We start from the raw sequence: 16,745 nt of genomic DNA, 5'->3' as shown, positions 1-16,745 counted from the left end.
GCCTGGTGGTAAACCTAAAACTAAAATGTGAGCCATTGACCGAACACCCCAGCATTATGGACTCCTAGCATGGCAGGATCTAAGTACAGGTCAGACAGAAGACATCACACCCAGAACAAACTGAGCTAATCACAATCGAGATGACAACAAGCAGAGATGGTGAAAAAGTAAACTTGCATAGAACCTTTAAGAAATCACATTTCATAACACCAAAGTTGTACTGAAAAAGCTATTTTTCAATGCTGCATCACTATGACGACTTGCAAGGCACTGTGGGTGACTACCCACCCGTATTAAGATAAATTGTGGGGCCGTGTAGTAATGTCTCCTCCAAGCATCCATGTTGACTGTTTTGCCATTGATTTGTTGTAGTATTGTTTAAGAACAAGGGAGAGTAACGCTGTAGGCAATGAAAGCAATAGATGCACAAGATGGGCAGGCTGAATGGGAGTGGATGTGTTATAATGAAAAGAGATCAATGGTTCTTTAGAATCACGCTTTATTTTCATCTCCACTTCTCCTCATCAGCTCTTCACATCTCCTCTTCTCTCAGCTCTCTCTCCCAACATTCTATTGTGAACTCCTCTACCTAACAGTCAGAACATTCCATTCTAAAGGGAAGGTGAGGGGGGAACGTACCACTTATATTTAACTATGTCATAACCTCTAATCTAACAAAATCTGCCTATATGTAATTACATGTTGCTACCTTAAAATATTACAACTAAATTACAACACATCTTCCCTTCCACACACAATATATACAAAGTGATCAAAAATATATACATTCAATAATAATTTGACATACCTACATTGATGTTTTAAATATATACATTCAATAGATAATTTGACATACACTACATCGATGTTTTAAAAAAAGTTCTATTGGTACTCTCTGTACCGGCGTCACGTCTCTGCTGAATCTCCTCACTCTCGCCATTCTCCATGGAATTTCCTTCACTCCTCACGAGGGCTGATGGCTGTTGGACAATCCTGTCCATACTCCAACACTGACCATTTGTTAACGTAACCACATTGTTTTTCACTTTGGCAATATCAAAAGGACCGGAAAATTTAGTGCCTCGCATATTCGGACAAAAACCCCTTACAGGATTTTTAACATAAACCTTATCCCCCACTTTCCACTGTCGTTGTTTAGTACCATGTTTAGTATTGTATCTTTTTTTGTAATTGTTTTGATGATTTTCTATTCTAAGTCTGAATTGTGGAGTTATGGCATCACTTTTTCCTCCTCCACCTAACCATGAAGGGAAAAATTTGGTACTTGGTTTCCTGCCCTTTAGAGCAGAAAATGGAGAGATTTTTGTAACTGAATTTGGAGTAGAATGGTACGCCCATAACATGTCTCGAATAGCATTTTCAATGATTATTTGGTTTACACTAGCTAACTGGATGCACTCTTTAATCATGCGGTTGGTCCTTTCGACTAAACCATTTGCCCTGGGACAATATAGCGCTGTAGTGAGGTGGTTTATGTTTAAAGAGTTAAGAAAATCTTTCATTTTTGATGAAGTTAATTGAACTCCATTGTCAGTGATCAAGGTGGCGGGTATTCCTTCCATAGCAAAAGCATCTTTAAGGAAATTTATAACTGATTCAGTGGTGATTTGGCTTACCATTTTTACATTAATCCAATGCGAGTAATAATCAATCAGTACTAAAGCAAAACGTTTCACAACACCTTTCATGTTGATAGGCCCTATGATGTCTAATGCCAATTTTGTCCAAGGCTTGTCTGGTACAGCCACAGGATATATAGGAGTTTTACGAATAATTTTAGTTTTGTCACTGCACACACATTTAATGCAATTTTTTACTTCATTTTCTATCATAGAGTCCATATTAGGAAACCAATATCTTTCTCTAACACAAGCTTTTGTGAGGCTCCTGCCTAAATGACCTTCATGAGCCAGATTGATAATTTTGTGTATCAATCCTGCCGGTGGTATTATCTTATCATTTCTTAAAACAAAATTCCCGTTTTCATTTATTTCATGTCTAACCTCCCAATAGTTTTTTAGTGTTTCGTCCAGATCCCTCCTAAATTCCGGCCATCCCTCCTTCGCTAATGTTCTCAATAAGGATAGGGATTCATCCTTATCATCAGCCAACTTCCATTCTTCTTCACTGATAGCCAGAGTACAAACAACCATTACTGGGTATTCCGGGGTCTCATATTCTTCATTTATAGTCAACGGTACTCTAGATAGAAAATCCGCAGCACAATTCTTATTACCCGGTAGGTACTCAATCTTAAAACAAAAGCTTTCCAGGCCTAAAACCCATCTAGCAATTCTAGCTGTACAGTTGTAGAAACTTTTTGTAGAGAAAACATAAACTAGTGGTTTGTGGTCTGTACGTAAAGTAAATTGTGTACCCCAAAGGAAGAATTTAAAATGTTTTATAGCCCAGAAACAAGCCAGAGCTTCTCTTTCAATTACTGAATAATTGGATTCTGCCTTATTTAAAGCCCTAGAAGCAAATGCTACAATTATCTCTTTACCATCAACCACTTGGGATAAAGTGGCTCCCAAACCTTTTTTGCTCGCGTCAGTAGTAAGAATAGTCTTCCTTTCATGATTGAAAGTACCCAGGAATGGTGCTGTTACAATGGCTTGTTTAATCCTTTGAAATGCAGATTCATGACATTCTATCCATTTGTAAGGTGTGTGGTTTTTTAGTAACTCTCTTAGGTCATATATCTCTGAGAATCCCTTGACATAATTTGTCATATACTCAGCAAGGCCTAGAAAAGATTTTAATTCTTCCTTGTTTTTTGGTGCCTCTGCCTTCTTAACAGCTTCCACTAGTGAAGTTTTAGGTTTGAACCCATCTTTAGAAATAGTGTGCCCTAAATAATCAACTGAATCTACTCTAATTTGACACTTATCCTTTCTCAATGTCAAACCCGCCATTTTTAGTTTACTAAGTACCTTTTTCAAGTTTGTATCATGTTCCTCTACATTTGCTCCATATATTAAAATGTCATCCTGAAAATATAGAGTCTTAGGGGTATCTTCCAAAACACGTTGCATGATTTTTTGAAATACGCCCGCAGCTGATGCAAGCCCAAACGGCATTCTATTGAACATATACGATCCTAGGGGTGTAGTGAAAGCTGTGAGCCATTTAGAATCTGGGTGAAGTTCAACCTGGTGGTATGCGCTGGAGAGATCCAGCATGGAAAAACATGCTGCCTCCCCCATGGTGCTTAATATTTCATGAATAACAGGAAGTGGATGTCTTTCCACCCAAATATTTCTGTTCAAATCTCTCAAATCAATGCACACCCTAATGTCGTCACAATTATGTTTCTTGGCAATTACGATGGGAGATAACCATTCTGAACTCTCAATTGGTTGAATAATTCCTAGCGATTCTAGTCTCTTAAGTTCCTTTTTAAGAGGGTCTCTAAGTAAGTGTGGAATTTGTCTAGTTTTATGTACTATCGGTTTAGCCTTAGGTTTTAATTTAATTTTATGTTGGAAGCCTGCCAGTAGACCTAACTTTTCAGTAAAAATCTCAGGGAATTCCTGGAAAATCAACTCATTGGAGTTATTTTTGTCCATGAGCAGTACTTGTTCCGGATTATTAGGGTCCAGTTTGATTCCCAACTCCTTCTGATGCTGCCAACCCAGTAAACTGGATCCTTCTTCAACTACATAAACTTTCCCTACAGTGGTACGACCCTTAAATGATATTAAAGCCTTGAACATCCCTTTAAGAGGGATGGGGTCTTTGTTATAACCCTTGGGATTAATGTCTGGTTTTGACAATCTGGCGGACATTTCTTTACCAATACCTTTAAAATCCAGTTCATTTATGATTGTAAAGGGTGAGCAAGAGTCAGCGAAAACTGTTACTGGACTGCCATCAAGGGAAATATTACACTGAGGATATTGAAAAGAATTTTCCTGTTCCTTTTTAACTTGCAGTATTATCTTTTTAACTTCTTGAGAATCATCTACCTTTTTATGCTCATATTGTTTATCAAATTTAGACACCGCCCTACACACTCTGGCAAAATGGCCTTTTTTATTACATTTTCTACATATGGCTGTCCTGGCTTGACAAAAGGTAGAGTTCGCCAAATGAGTGCTGCTCCCACAGCGGTAACATTTTAATCTTGTTGTAGGATTAGTGGTTTTTATAGGTTGTTTACCTCCAGTTTTAATTTTCATAACTTTTTCTTCTTCTGCATTTACCTTAATCTCTGCAACTTGATCAGGAGAAGCAGAAGGAGATCTGATTTATTGTAAACATAGCTGTGTGTGCTCAATGGATTTTGCTATTTCCACTGCTTCCTGCAGATCAGGTTGTTTTTGTAGTAATTTTTCCTGAATTTTTACATTACTAGTACAACGGACTATTTGGTCTCGAATCAGTGAGTCATTAAGATTCCCAAAGTTACATAATGTACTCAATCCCCTTAGAGCAGCCACGTAATTAGTCACACTCTCTTGTTTGCCTTGGGAACGACAGAAAAATTTATGACGTTCTAAGACCACATTTACTCTGTCTCCAAGCTGTTTTTCCAATTTCGTATATGCGGTGACATAATCATCCTGTACTTGTCCATCTGGAAAATCAGGTTCAGGTAATGTATCATAAATTTTTCTGCCATGTGTCCCTAAATTGTGTAACAATATGTGTTGTTTCCTGAGTGGGTTGAATTTATCTCCACCAATGGCAATTAAATATGATTCAAAAATTTTGAACCATTCTTTCCATGGGATGTTAGGTTCTCCAGTTTCATTTAAAAATGGAATTGGCTGGGACATGCCCGCTGCAGCCATTTCTAAAGGATAGTGTGATTTAAATAGTTATGTATGTATAAAATATAGCAATTACTATGTACTATCAAGTGTATTATCAAAGTGCAACTATAAACATTAAAAAGTTAGAAAATAAATATAGCAATCATCACATGTTATTAAATCTAAATAGTAACAGTTGAATGCATATTTATGAAGACATTAAAGAAAATGCACAGTCTAGTGTTGCAGCCGATTTAGAGGAAAAGACCTGAGAACAGTAGGCTGATTTAGAGGAAAAGCCCTGAGAACAGTAAATTTCCCACAATGCCACAAGCAGGAAAGAGCTGTGCCTGTCAGCGTTACCACCAACAGGCTAATATCATTACCAATGCTTCTTAAACGTTCATGCTATGCCAGTCAGCGTCACAAAAATATGCAGGTCCAATTGCTGGAGTAAGACAATTCAGTGAAACTGCGTTTGAAACCGAAGTACAGGTGATCCTCAACCTTTTCAAAAACTCCACTACAGCTGAGGTAATTAGCAAAGTACAACCTCTTGTGGATTAAAAGTTAATGAGATATGCTCCTCATGTAATTGTGCGCGCTTCCAAACAGTTAAATATAATACGAACGTTCCGTTTCAGAGCTGCCTTTCATAAAATGTCATCAGAAAAAGACCCGTTTATTTTCTTGTGCATTCATTTTGCATTATTGTCAGTAGAGACGATTAACTTGTGTTATTTAAAAATATATCCTCATAGATGAAATACTTGTGTGTGATTGATTGATTTTCTTGACCTTCCCTCTCAGAAAAGGTCGCTGTTCATAACCTGTGCTTGCCTCTCATGAAATAATGCTGGTGAAAGACACATTTATTTTCCTTTCCTTCCAGGAATATCTGTCATGTGATTGATTGTGTCTTCTTGACCTTTCCTCTCAGAAAAGGTTCATAATGTGTGCCTTATTTTATTTTCCTTGTAAAATTATTGTTGAATTGAAAGGCTAACCTTATGAACTCTTCTTGCCCGTTTCATATCACTTCTTCCTGAATAAGTATGATAATTCCACATAGGTTTACGCTCTTCTTTCTAAATTAACTTTGCCAATATCAGGTTTCGTTTTGTTTTGTCAACACTATGCTTAATATTTTAAGACTTGAAAAATCAGTAATAGTGCTATCTGCATAGCTGCATTTTGTAGTAAAGTACTTGTTGAATAAACGGGATGATCCTTATGACTCCTAGATTATCCAGTCATTTAATTAAGAATAACAGTACCTCAAGTAAATGGTGGTCACTTTGATGAGGATGCAGCACAAGGGGTAGAGATGAAAGTGCCCCCTTTCGCACTCCAATCGTCGCCAGTGTTATAATGAAAAGAGATCAATGGTTCTTTAGAATCACGCTTTATTTTCATCTCCACTTCTCCTCATCAGCTCTTCACATCTCCTCTTCTCTCAGCTCTCTCTCCCAACATTCTATTGTGAACTCCTCTACCTAACAGTCAGAACATTCCATTCTAAAGGGAAGGTGAGGGGGGAACGTACCACTTATATTTAACTATGTCATAACCTCTAATCTAACAAAATCTGCCTATATGTAATTACATGTTGCTACCTTAAAATATTACAACTAAATTACAACAGGATGTCTTTATATACTGGAAAATGTGTTGAATAATGTTCTCTCTCTCACACAACACACACACACACGCACACACCCACCCCCACGGCACACCTATAACTATGAGGACCGGCCATTGACCATAATGAAGTGTGTATTTACTATTCTAACTTCACGCGCACATTGATAGTAGGGAAGGCTATAAAGCGGACCGAGACAAATATAACTGCACTTTACATTTTTTTATACACTCACTCAAAACTACCTAACAACACTACAGGGACCGGTCCTAATAACACACCGGTCCTAACATGGATAGTGTTTGTCTAGAACTGACAGTGTTTACCCACGCTATGGGGACCGAACTGGTCCTCACAGCGCGGGCTACACACACACACGCGCACACACACACACACACACACACACACACACTGAAAACACATGCTATCATTGGATGCTTCCTCATCTTCAGAGACATAATTGCTTATAAATTTGACCAAGACAGAAGCAAAAACTGTTAAACAGGAAGATACACATGGGTTACCAATACTTTTCATTTACTTATGTAGCTCAGTGAACTAGTAGCATTATACACCCGGAAGAGGTTGCAGATCTAGTGACACGGAATACTTCTCAGAAGTAAAACCAAAGCCCGCCCAGGGTAATGAACCCGCACCCGGAGTTTATGTGTGTAGTTGCTGTGTTTATAAAGTGCAGCACCACACCCACAAGAGCCACTTGTTGTGGTGTTTCAGTGCCATATAGTGGGAGAGACAAAAATAAATGATTTTAGAAGGTTAAAGGGAATTCGAGAAGCAGAGGAGAACAAAGCAATCTTCGTGGTTTTTCTGAATTTCATTCTGAGGTCTTTTGTGTGGAATCCTAAGGTATATTAATGTGGACAACGAAATATAGCATCTTCTTTACACTGGGGTTTTTACCTTCTATTTTCCTTTACTACTGTCGTTAAATAGAATTGGTCCGGATCAGGAAAATCACCTGTAGATAGCCAATTTGCATTTGAGTACAATTTCAGTGGTATTTGGCAACACGTTAAATATGCTATTTTGCTCCATTTCGTTCTGCAATGGTCAGTTATGTTTTAAAGAAGCATAACTCGATGCGCGTATTTTGTCTACAAAGGAATGCAGCAAAAAGCACACTTTTACCGTTTGTGATACAGTGATCAGTGATGTTTTTGTTCCATTTTCTTTCTCAGCAGTCAGTGCTGTTTTGCAGCAAAAACAGAAACAACTAATTTTTGCTATCGTAAAACAGCACTGACTGTTTCACGAAAAACGTTACACTATAGCCTCACAATATGTAATGTTGTGCTATATCAGTTGCACAAATGGGGCAGTTCATCGAATCTGTCCAGTCAGTATGGTTACATTGCAAACAAGAATTCGCAGAATATGGCAGTAGTTCAGTGGCGTAACGAAACTTTTGAGTGCCCCCCTGCAAAGTGCCTGGAGGGGCCCCCTCCCCCCGGACCCAGTCAGGGGCCTGCCGCCCATGCACCGTGTTCTGTCCTTTTGGGTTCCCCCTGGAGCTTTGGGCCCTCCGCACAGTGGGGGCTGCAGTGGCCTTTGTTAAACCAGCACAGTAGTTAAGGACCACCAGGCAGATGTAGCCTGTATATCTGCATATTTGAAATTGACGTAATGTCTCAAAATGACGTCTAGCGTTGTACTAGCTTTAATGTACCATTACACCCTCGTACAATGACCTTGGCCTCTAGTTCAAAGAGTTCTCTTCTTCTGAAACATGTATTGCCTCTTTACCTGTGACCTTCCTCCTTAGGAAGCCCTATGCCTATTGTTATCTCCAATTCCTATTAGTAGTTACCTTTGAGCTCTCCTTTATAGAACTTGAGCGGTCGCCTCTAGCTCTACCTTTGTTTCCCTCCTTGAGATGGACCCTCTGAGTTGGACACCAGTCTTCAGATGGATCTCATCAGGGTCATGGAAAACAATAACCGAACCTCTTTTTTCCACCTTTTATACCATTCCCTCAGCATTCTAAAACTTCTCTTTCTCTTTAGATGGTCTTGATTATTTTTTTTTAATCCATATTGAGGTCATCAGTTCCATTAGACAAGGGACCTCCAACCTTTTCTGCAGCAAAAGTGACTTATGTTCAAAGAAAATCTTAATCATAAAACTTTATTTCGATCGCCTAGATCTTAAAGAGTACGTTTCACAAAATTGCATAATATAATTAACAATTTTAACCTTGGAAGGAAAGTGAGCAAGCACACAGGCCTGCCTTTCTAGAGAGAAGGGGGACAACCAAATAGAGAACACAATACAACAACAACTAAAAAGAAAAAATAGAGTTTACAACCCCACTCAAACATAGGAATGGGGCCCAGTGCTTAAAACGTAAAAAACAAAAAAATCACTAACTGTGATAGTAAAACCACAACATAATATTGTGTGAATAATATCACTCTATGCAATTTGAGCATCTAATCCAGAGGGCCATCAAAATGTGACTATTCCAAACACCACAACTCTCCTTGTATCAGTGCTAAGGATTCTGAGTGCCCAAGATGGTGTCTGGAGCCAACACTCCTACATAAAGGGACTATCCACTTAGGCCTCAAATGTTTATAAGAAGGACAAAAGAATAATAAATGCACCAAGGATTCTGGTCCTTCCTCACAGGCTGGACACTGATCATCAAAGGGAGCTTGAGTTTTCCATTTACTGCAAAAAAATTTAGTAGGGAGTGACCTGTACTTAAATTGAAGAAACAGTTTCCTTGCCATAGGTGGAGCGATCTCATCAATTGTGCATTCATATTGAAGGTAGGGTTTGAAATCTATGAACGCTGAGGTAAGCGATCCCGTGGGTTTGATCACACTTTCCACCATGATAGATTCCCTGTAAATTTCTTTAATTTGTCCTCTCGATATCCGGGACAGCTTCTCCGGATCTTTCCAGTATAATTCCGACCCTCCAGTCTCCAGTCCTCCCATCTTCCTATGGGCCAAATCTAGAAAAGCTGGAGTTAAAGGGATGCTTGCTGGAAGATTGTGTAAGGATCTTATGAAACAATGCTCAATTACAGATAACCTATCAGTAACCCCACATTCCTACCGTTCTGCCCCATACATAACTGATCCCAGAGTCTTGATGTTGTAAATTTCAAGTGCAGAGGCCACTTTCCTTGAGACTGCCCTTCTTTATTATATTAAAGGTCTGCTGGATAAGGAGTAGATTTGCCTTGTCAAGATGTGGAGCCCAGCGCAATTTTGGGGTGAGCCTTACACCTAGATAGTCAGAGGATGAAATCAATTTGGGTTCTCCCCAACATGCATGCATCTCATAGGTGGCTTCAAAACATCATTACAGAAAACCATATACTTGGTCTTTGTGTCATTTAACTCCAACCCACGCACATCACAGAAAAACTTATAATCATGCAGTAACTGTTGGAGCCCTTGGGGAGATTTTGATAACAATAGGGTGTTGTCGGCGAAGAGTAAGACTGGGGCCCTTCTCCCACTGACGTTAAGCGCATCACACCCATCTCTATCCAAGTGGCCCACAACCCCATTAATGAATAACGAGAACAAGGTGGGAGCTAGGACACACTCCTGCCTAACTCCACGTTTGATCTTAAAAGGCTCAGTGAGTTGTCCATCCTGTCCCCACCTGACCTGGGCAATGTTATCTGCATGTATTTGTCTTAGAATTCCATATGTAGGTCATATGGAATCCTATCTGGGCCTGGAGCTCTAGCTGGCATACTTGTATTAATTTCTGCATACGTTTATTTGGGGGAAAATACAAGAACATGTTGCCTACTGGGTTTGGCCTTTGACAATGGGTTAGAATCTTCCTCTTCCTCACAGCTTCCACAGGTATACAATCCACCATAGTGTTTCACCCACTCGTTTGGCTAAACAAAGAATTCAACAGCAGCCTTGGTAACAATCAGACATAACCCTTCTTTCTTCCAAAATTACTTATTGTCTCTTCCTGCAGAACTGTATGGAGAGAGGAACATAAAGAGTACTTACATTCCCTTGTGGCATGATCTAGTGTCAATCTATATCTAGCCCTACTCCTCACTAAGTCCTGTTGTGAAGTAGATTTTGCGGCAGCTAAAACCTCGCCCTTCTCCTTCCTACATTTTTGATTGTTCCATACCATTGCCTTAGGCAGTTTCCTCCCTACCTGATTGACTTAGCCCAGAATGTCCCTGGTCTGCGAATATAGTGAATCATGCATGGTTTTCATTCTCTGTAGCCTTCCTTCTTGAGGAACGGAAGACAGTAGATCCACCTGCTTTGTAACCTTGCTCTTGACTGTTTTGAGGGCCACAGGGTTTTTGTCCACCCAAACCCAGCTTGGGACAAAACACTCCAATCCCCGGGACCCCTGTGGACAGCTTCCATCCCTGGCATGTCAAGCATGGTTAGGCTTAAGGTGTTGTGGTTGCTATCTATTCTTTTGACCACCTCCATGTTGTGTACAACAGACCAGAGCCTACATTCAACCAAGCAAGAATCAATGCGACTTAAGCGTCCAGTTCTGTTATATGACATTTTGCCCTTTCGATCAGAACTGGTTCTTCCATTTGTGGCCCTCAAATCATACTGAAGAGTTAAGGCTGACACCTGGTCTACTTTTCTGTGCACTTAACAGTAGGGAGCACAAGCTGGGGGATTTACCAATTTTTGTCCCACTCTAAAGTCAAATCTAAGGGGGTACTTGCGAATGGCTCAAAAGTGCAGTTGAAGTCCCCTGCCACCAATAGTGGATTACTGCCCATATATTCCGCGATAACGGAGTCAAGAATTGCTACGGTGCTACCTTCCATCTTACTGAATCTCACCTGGTGATACACATTGTAGGCTCTTGTCTTCAAACCAGAAAGGAGGGCCAGATCAATGGCCATGATGTGCAGGCAGTCAACAGGGAGAATTTTAATCTTGCACTGAAGAAAATCATCCTGAGCTACTACTATTATTAATGTTGTAATAGTGACCACACCAGACAAGATTTCAATAGTTCATACCCTATGCAAAATTGCTAGCTGTGATCACCTCAGTGCACCAGGCAGGGTAGCCAGCAGTAGTGTAAAATAGTCTTTGGCAATTTGGAATTCCATAGCTTCGATACTCTTGGCACAAAGGTACTAATATCAGCAATAAGTCTCCACAACGCCACATGATTTATTACTCAAATATCAGGTTTAACACATTTTAGGCGTTTAGCCATTTTACTCCAAACATCAGCTCATGAGTTCTGAAAATACACACATTGAGCTAAAATTGCCTAATGAATGCGGTTTTTCAACAAGGACAATGCAGCCAAATCTGCAGTTCGGAAAACCACTGTGTAACCTTTTGCCAGTGACGACGAAATTGAAGGGGCTGTCCAATTTAAAGTATCCCTTTTGATTCCATTCCCACTGATACTTGTTCTTTCTGTGACCCCCATGTCTAGATATTGTGGTCCAGGAAGGAACCAGTCCGCAAATGTCCCCCATGCTCCGGATACCAATCTCTGCATGTGTGGAACATTAGTAGTGTCATTTCTGAAGAAAGACCCCTACTTTGAAAGCCTGTGTCACAAAATGTCATAATATGTGATTAAGAGAAATTCTAAAGTGCTCAAATTTGGGCCGCTTTCAGGGCCAGATGATCTGCCCCAACCCAGCCACTTAGCACCCAACTGTTCCTAGGTTCACTGGGAGCCAGTGTAGTCCTGCGTAGGAATTTGTATTCTGAATGTGTGTATTTAGCACAAACTTGTCTGGACGCAACAGAGTGTTTTACATTAATGGGGTGCGATAGGGGGTTGTTGAGAGATGATACAAAATTTCATCCACTGAGTATTGATTCACGTGTTTGAATTACGCAATTTAATTTTTTTAACGTATCACTAAATTACATATTTACAGTTTGAGGCACGGGGTAAAGCAATTTGACCCACAACACACATTTTTATGCTTATATTGCTAATAGCCAGGATTAGACTCCTAGGTTAAGAATTCAAATCTAAGTCACTATATGTAATACATCTTCTAATGTACCTGAAACAATCAGAGAGAGTAGGTAGGTAAAAGGGCATATATGCTGTTTACATAAAATAGGAAACCGAAGATGAAAAACTTAACTCTGTCCAGAGTCCTGGAGGGAGCATCACTTGACGAACATGTCTGAGTGCGAGCTTCCTTCACTTCCAAACGTTTTTGCACTTCCAAAAACTGAACTAACCTGGACCAGAAGCATCCGCGACTGCATGGACAAGGACAATTTGACAATGGTGTCACTGTAACTTTATCCTTTTATGTAAATATTGTATATTATTTTAACCAATAAGTGATGGGTTGCGACTTGATTATATAGTACTGAAAAGAAAAGTTTGTTTTACATTTTCCTGCTTTCATTTATAGTATTTAAGATAAGCTTGTATATATTTGCTAGGGACCTTTCTATTTTTTACTTTTTGATTAAATAATGAGTGTACATGTGGACCGATTTGGAGTTCCAAATCGTGAAATAATATAAATTGAATAAGTGTATGCTAATATAACTCTTGGTCTCTTTTCTTTGTTTACTAGAGCTGAGATGGAATGCCGGGACTTCCGGCTCATGGCGGAACTACAGGGAGAACCCTTGGACGAGACTGATGAAGACTGGGAAGCCAAAAAGAAAGAGTATGAGGAATGCGAATTAATAAACAAAACCCCACGTGCAAGAACCACAGATGAGCCAAAGGCGCCGCCCTCCATCTCGGCTAAGAAAAGATACGGGAAAGACACAAAAACAGGAAGACGTTGAGCTGCGGCGGAGGCAGCTGATGGTTATGTGATAAAGGGGCAGGAAAGAACACGCTATTTTGGAAACAGGCCTTCTTGATATATTTTAAAGCAGCAAATCAAATGAAAAAGGTTCTCAAAGAAACATATCTCGGACTCTGCACCGTCTTTCAGTTTTTTAATGCCTGATGCCCCAATGCCTAAGAAAGTGGTCTGGCCTCTGCTTCTGTCAACATGGTACATGGGACCATGTGTGCCCGCAGAACATCCAGGGGTAGCCATATGACAAGAGAAGGTACCGCACATTTGCCGAAGGAAAAGGGGTGCGGTATTTGGGAAAAGCCACCAGTGCAGCGGCTGTTCGCAGGGCGGAAGTCACTGTGGCCACATTAGAAATGTTAAGCTTTTTTTCCCCTCTGACTGGAATTAAAATCGTAGACTTGGTAGGGTGCTTCCCTAGTTAGCATAAACAACGCTTTTTTGGTAAAGTTTCAAGAAATCCTAAAAGAGAGTCCTCGCTGCAAAAATGTTCAAAGGGGTCATGTGTCAAGTGGAATCTGAAAATTCTACACTGACAATTCGACCGATTTATACATTTGAACATTATTTTTTAAGGCCGTACTTTGGGGGCTCTAAAGAAGGTTATATGCTCTGAATAATATTTGCAGTTGCTCCCTTTAAATGTGATGTTCACTCATTCAGTTATTGGAAGTTTCGATTCATTTCGCTGCTCTAAGTGAAATAAAATGCCTCAGTGGTAGGATGCGTTTTTTATTGTTCCAGAGACCACTTCTCCAGCTGGCAGTAATGCATCTGAAGGAGCCATTGAGACTCCAACTGGAAGTTACTCCATTGCACCATCGTTGAATTCTATTTTGAGTAGCCAATATAATCAAAACCAGGACTGCTTGCATGTTTAGAATAGGCTGTCACTTATTAATCCATTCTTTGGAAATGTACCGTAACATGATTAAAAAATACAGTCACATTGTGTATGGCCTGCCTGGGTGACCTACCAATAACTGAATGAGTAGGGCTTGCAGATAAAGTGATACTTTTTTAAGGTCTCTCATTGTATTAGTTGCGACTCCATCTTGGAAAGTGTGAAAAAGTGTGAAGATCTGCACCTCTAAGCCCTACCAACAAGGCCACTCCCAAACCCTGGATCTTTGTTTGGCTTAAGGATAACTCCTATTATAAAAAACCTGAAAAGCATCAATTGAACATGCAAAAGTAAGGGTTGCATTTTTTAATTTAATTTGCTGTGGTTGTATAAAGCACAGACTAGGCCCGTTCGATTTGACTGTTCTTTTGTGCGTGAGGTTGGAAACGTGCTAACATTCAAACTGCAAGGTTAGTGTTGGTCTTTCATCTCCAAGGCAAATGTTTAATTCTTTCCTTTTAGATACTCCAACACAGAGGGTTTTGTAGGTTTGGATCATCTATTTACTGCCACTGCAGCTACAGTACACTGCCACTAAGTAATAGTTTGGTTCCCCTACATTACGTAATTTATATTATATATGTACTTATTTTGCAGGTTTGTACCAGGGTATAAGCACATGCCACAAATATCTATAGGTACTAGACAATCTTCTAATAGATACAGGACATAAATGGCAGAGCCCAGGTCCCTGGAGGGAGCTGGAAAAGTTTGAAATGTTCAAGACTCTGGCGAGCAGCCACAAGTAAATTCACCCAAGGGTCAGGAGAAGGAAGCCTCTGAAGTCAGATCCTTCCTTTTGGAACATCTCCTTACATACCTTCATACACGTTGAGTGCAGAAAATGTCATAAAGATATGCATTCACTTTGAATTTGTGATGCAATGGATTGATAAAGTGGAAGAGGGCCGCCTTCAGCAATTCTATTTAGGAAACAAACTGTTGGTTCCACAGTCACCAATAAACCACTAATTACGATGTTAGATTTGACCATACAATGTCATGAAAATTAACAGAACTACCCACTCAAAACACTTACTAAATAGAAGAGATTTAAGATGATGTCGTATCAGCAGGAAATATATAACAAGCCTTAAGAGTTCTGGAAGAGCATTCCAAGTGTGTGTGCCAGAAAAAGTAAAGAGCTAGATTACTTGTCTATCCATTGCTAGTCGGTTGTATTTTCAATAGTAAAGATTAGGCATCCGTAAGGAGGAGAGATGGGCCAGTCTTACTGCCTCAGACATAATATAATCTACTTGAAACCGCTGGATACACATTACATTAAGGAGGAACTGTTCCTGTTCGGCTGTGAAGCACCATTCACTTTGTGTGCCAGGCGCAAACAGTAACAGTGCACCCTATTACTGAAAATGTGCTGCCCGCACAGCAGCCACAAACTCATGCTTCCCAAGAGGCTGCACATTGGTGAAAGGTGGAACGACTGTAGTAGAGTACAATAGGGACCTCTTAGTGCTTCCATTTTAAAATGCACATTTTAACTTACCATTTCTTTTCTGAGGGTGACCTTTTACATTACTTCCACTGATGCAATAATATACTGAGAATTGAATGTACATCCAGTTTGTTTCTTCTAAGTGTTGCTGCCATCCAGTCTAGACACTCAGTCCAAGGCTAGGCACACCGAACGCGATGCCCCAGAATTGTGACTGTCCGTGCAGACAGCTCCTTACTTGCAGACATATCATTGCATTGGCCGTGCACCTCTGACACAGGGGGACGCAAGCGGTGCTTGTATTGTAAATACTGCCTCTTCACCACATTCAGCAGAGGAGCAGTTTGGCTAGGATTATCCTAGAACATGGCGCACAGTGGCCACGATGCAGCTGCGCTGACTTTGATGCTGACTCTAACCTCTACCCTGCACAGAAAAATAGCCTGCACTACACCAGACTGGCTTCCTGGTACAACTTACCCAAGTAAGTATGGGGGGGGGGGAGATTAGGCTGTCCCAATTGATCTGGCAGAGGATACTCCCACCATGCAAATATCTTGTACCCTGGTGTGTTTAGGGGTTTAGATTGGGCACTGTGAGCTAGCTAAGAACCGTGTCAACATTTCCTGATGGCATAGATGGACTGAGTCCCTATACACTCACATTTACGTTGACCAGATACATAGTCCTACTTGATTCATAGGAGCCGTATAACCTGACTGGTTGAAGTAGCCAGTCCATCTTCTCAATGCAGATTGTGTCTGGGGCCATAATACGGTAAGGGTGCTCTGTCCCTGATGGTGCAGCAGCACATCTTTAACTTGGAGCACAGGGGGTGGATAGAGACAGTGCCCCCATGATATATAGTACAGAAGGAAGAAGGGCAACCCAGTAACCCCCTGTAAACTTAGGTAACAGCATAAACTAAAGCAAACGGCCAACAAGGAAATTATTTACAAAAACAAAGAGATATTGTAAATAAATGAAACCTATAACACTCTGAATGAAATTCACAAGAATGAATGAGCTATCTAATATTACAGATTCATGCAACAAAAACACCAAGGGCCAGATTTATGAAAGGACTGTGTTGCCCTTAAGTCATGCAAGAGTGCCAGCATTGACGCAAGGGTGCCTGTGTTGGTGCTAGGCTGCACTGTGTGTGC

General features: G+C 40.3%; 1 protein-coding gene across 1 annotated transcript in view; it reads left to right on the top strand.

The window, feature by feature from the left end:
* ANKRD66 (ankyrin repeat domain 66) overlaps nucleotides 1–14,475 on the top strand; it is a 60,209-nt gene extending 45,734 nt beyond the window's left edge. The window contains exon 4 of the mRNA XM_069236076.1: nucleotides 12,983–14,475. Coding sequence (XP_069092177.1) covers nucleotides 12,983–13,202 — 220 coding nt within the window. The 3' untranslated portion in view covers nucleotides 13,203–14,475. The remainder of the gene's footprint in view (nucleotides 1–12,982) is intronic.
* The last annotated feature ends 2,270 nt before the right edge of the window (nucleotides 14,476–16,745 follow it).

This window comes from Pleurodeles waltl, chromosome 5, assembly GCF_031143425.1.
Source record: "Pleurodeles waltl isolate 20211129_DDA chromosome 5, aPleWal1.hap1.20221129, whole genome shotgun sequence".
NCBI classification, from domain to species: domain Eukaryota; kingdom Metazoa; phylum Chordata; class Amphibia; order Caudata; family Salamandridae; genus Pleurodeles; species Pleurodeles waltl.
This window is presented reverse-complemented; position numbering and strand designations above follow the sequence as displayed.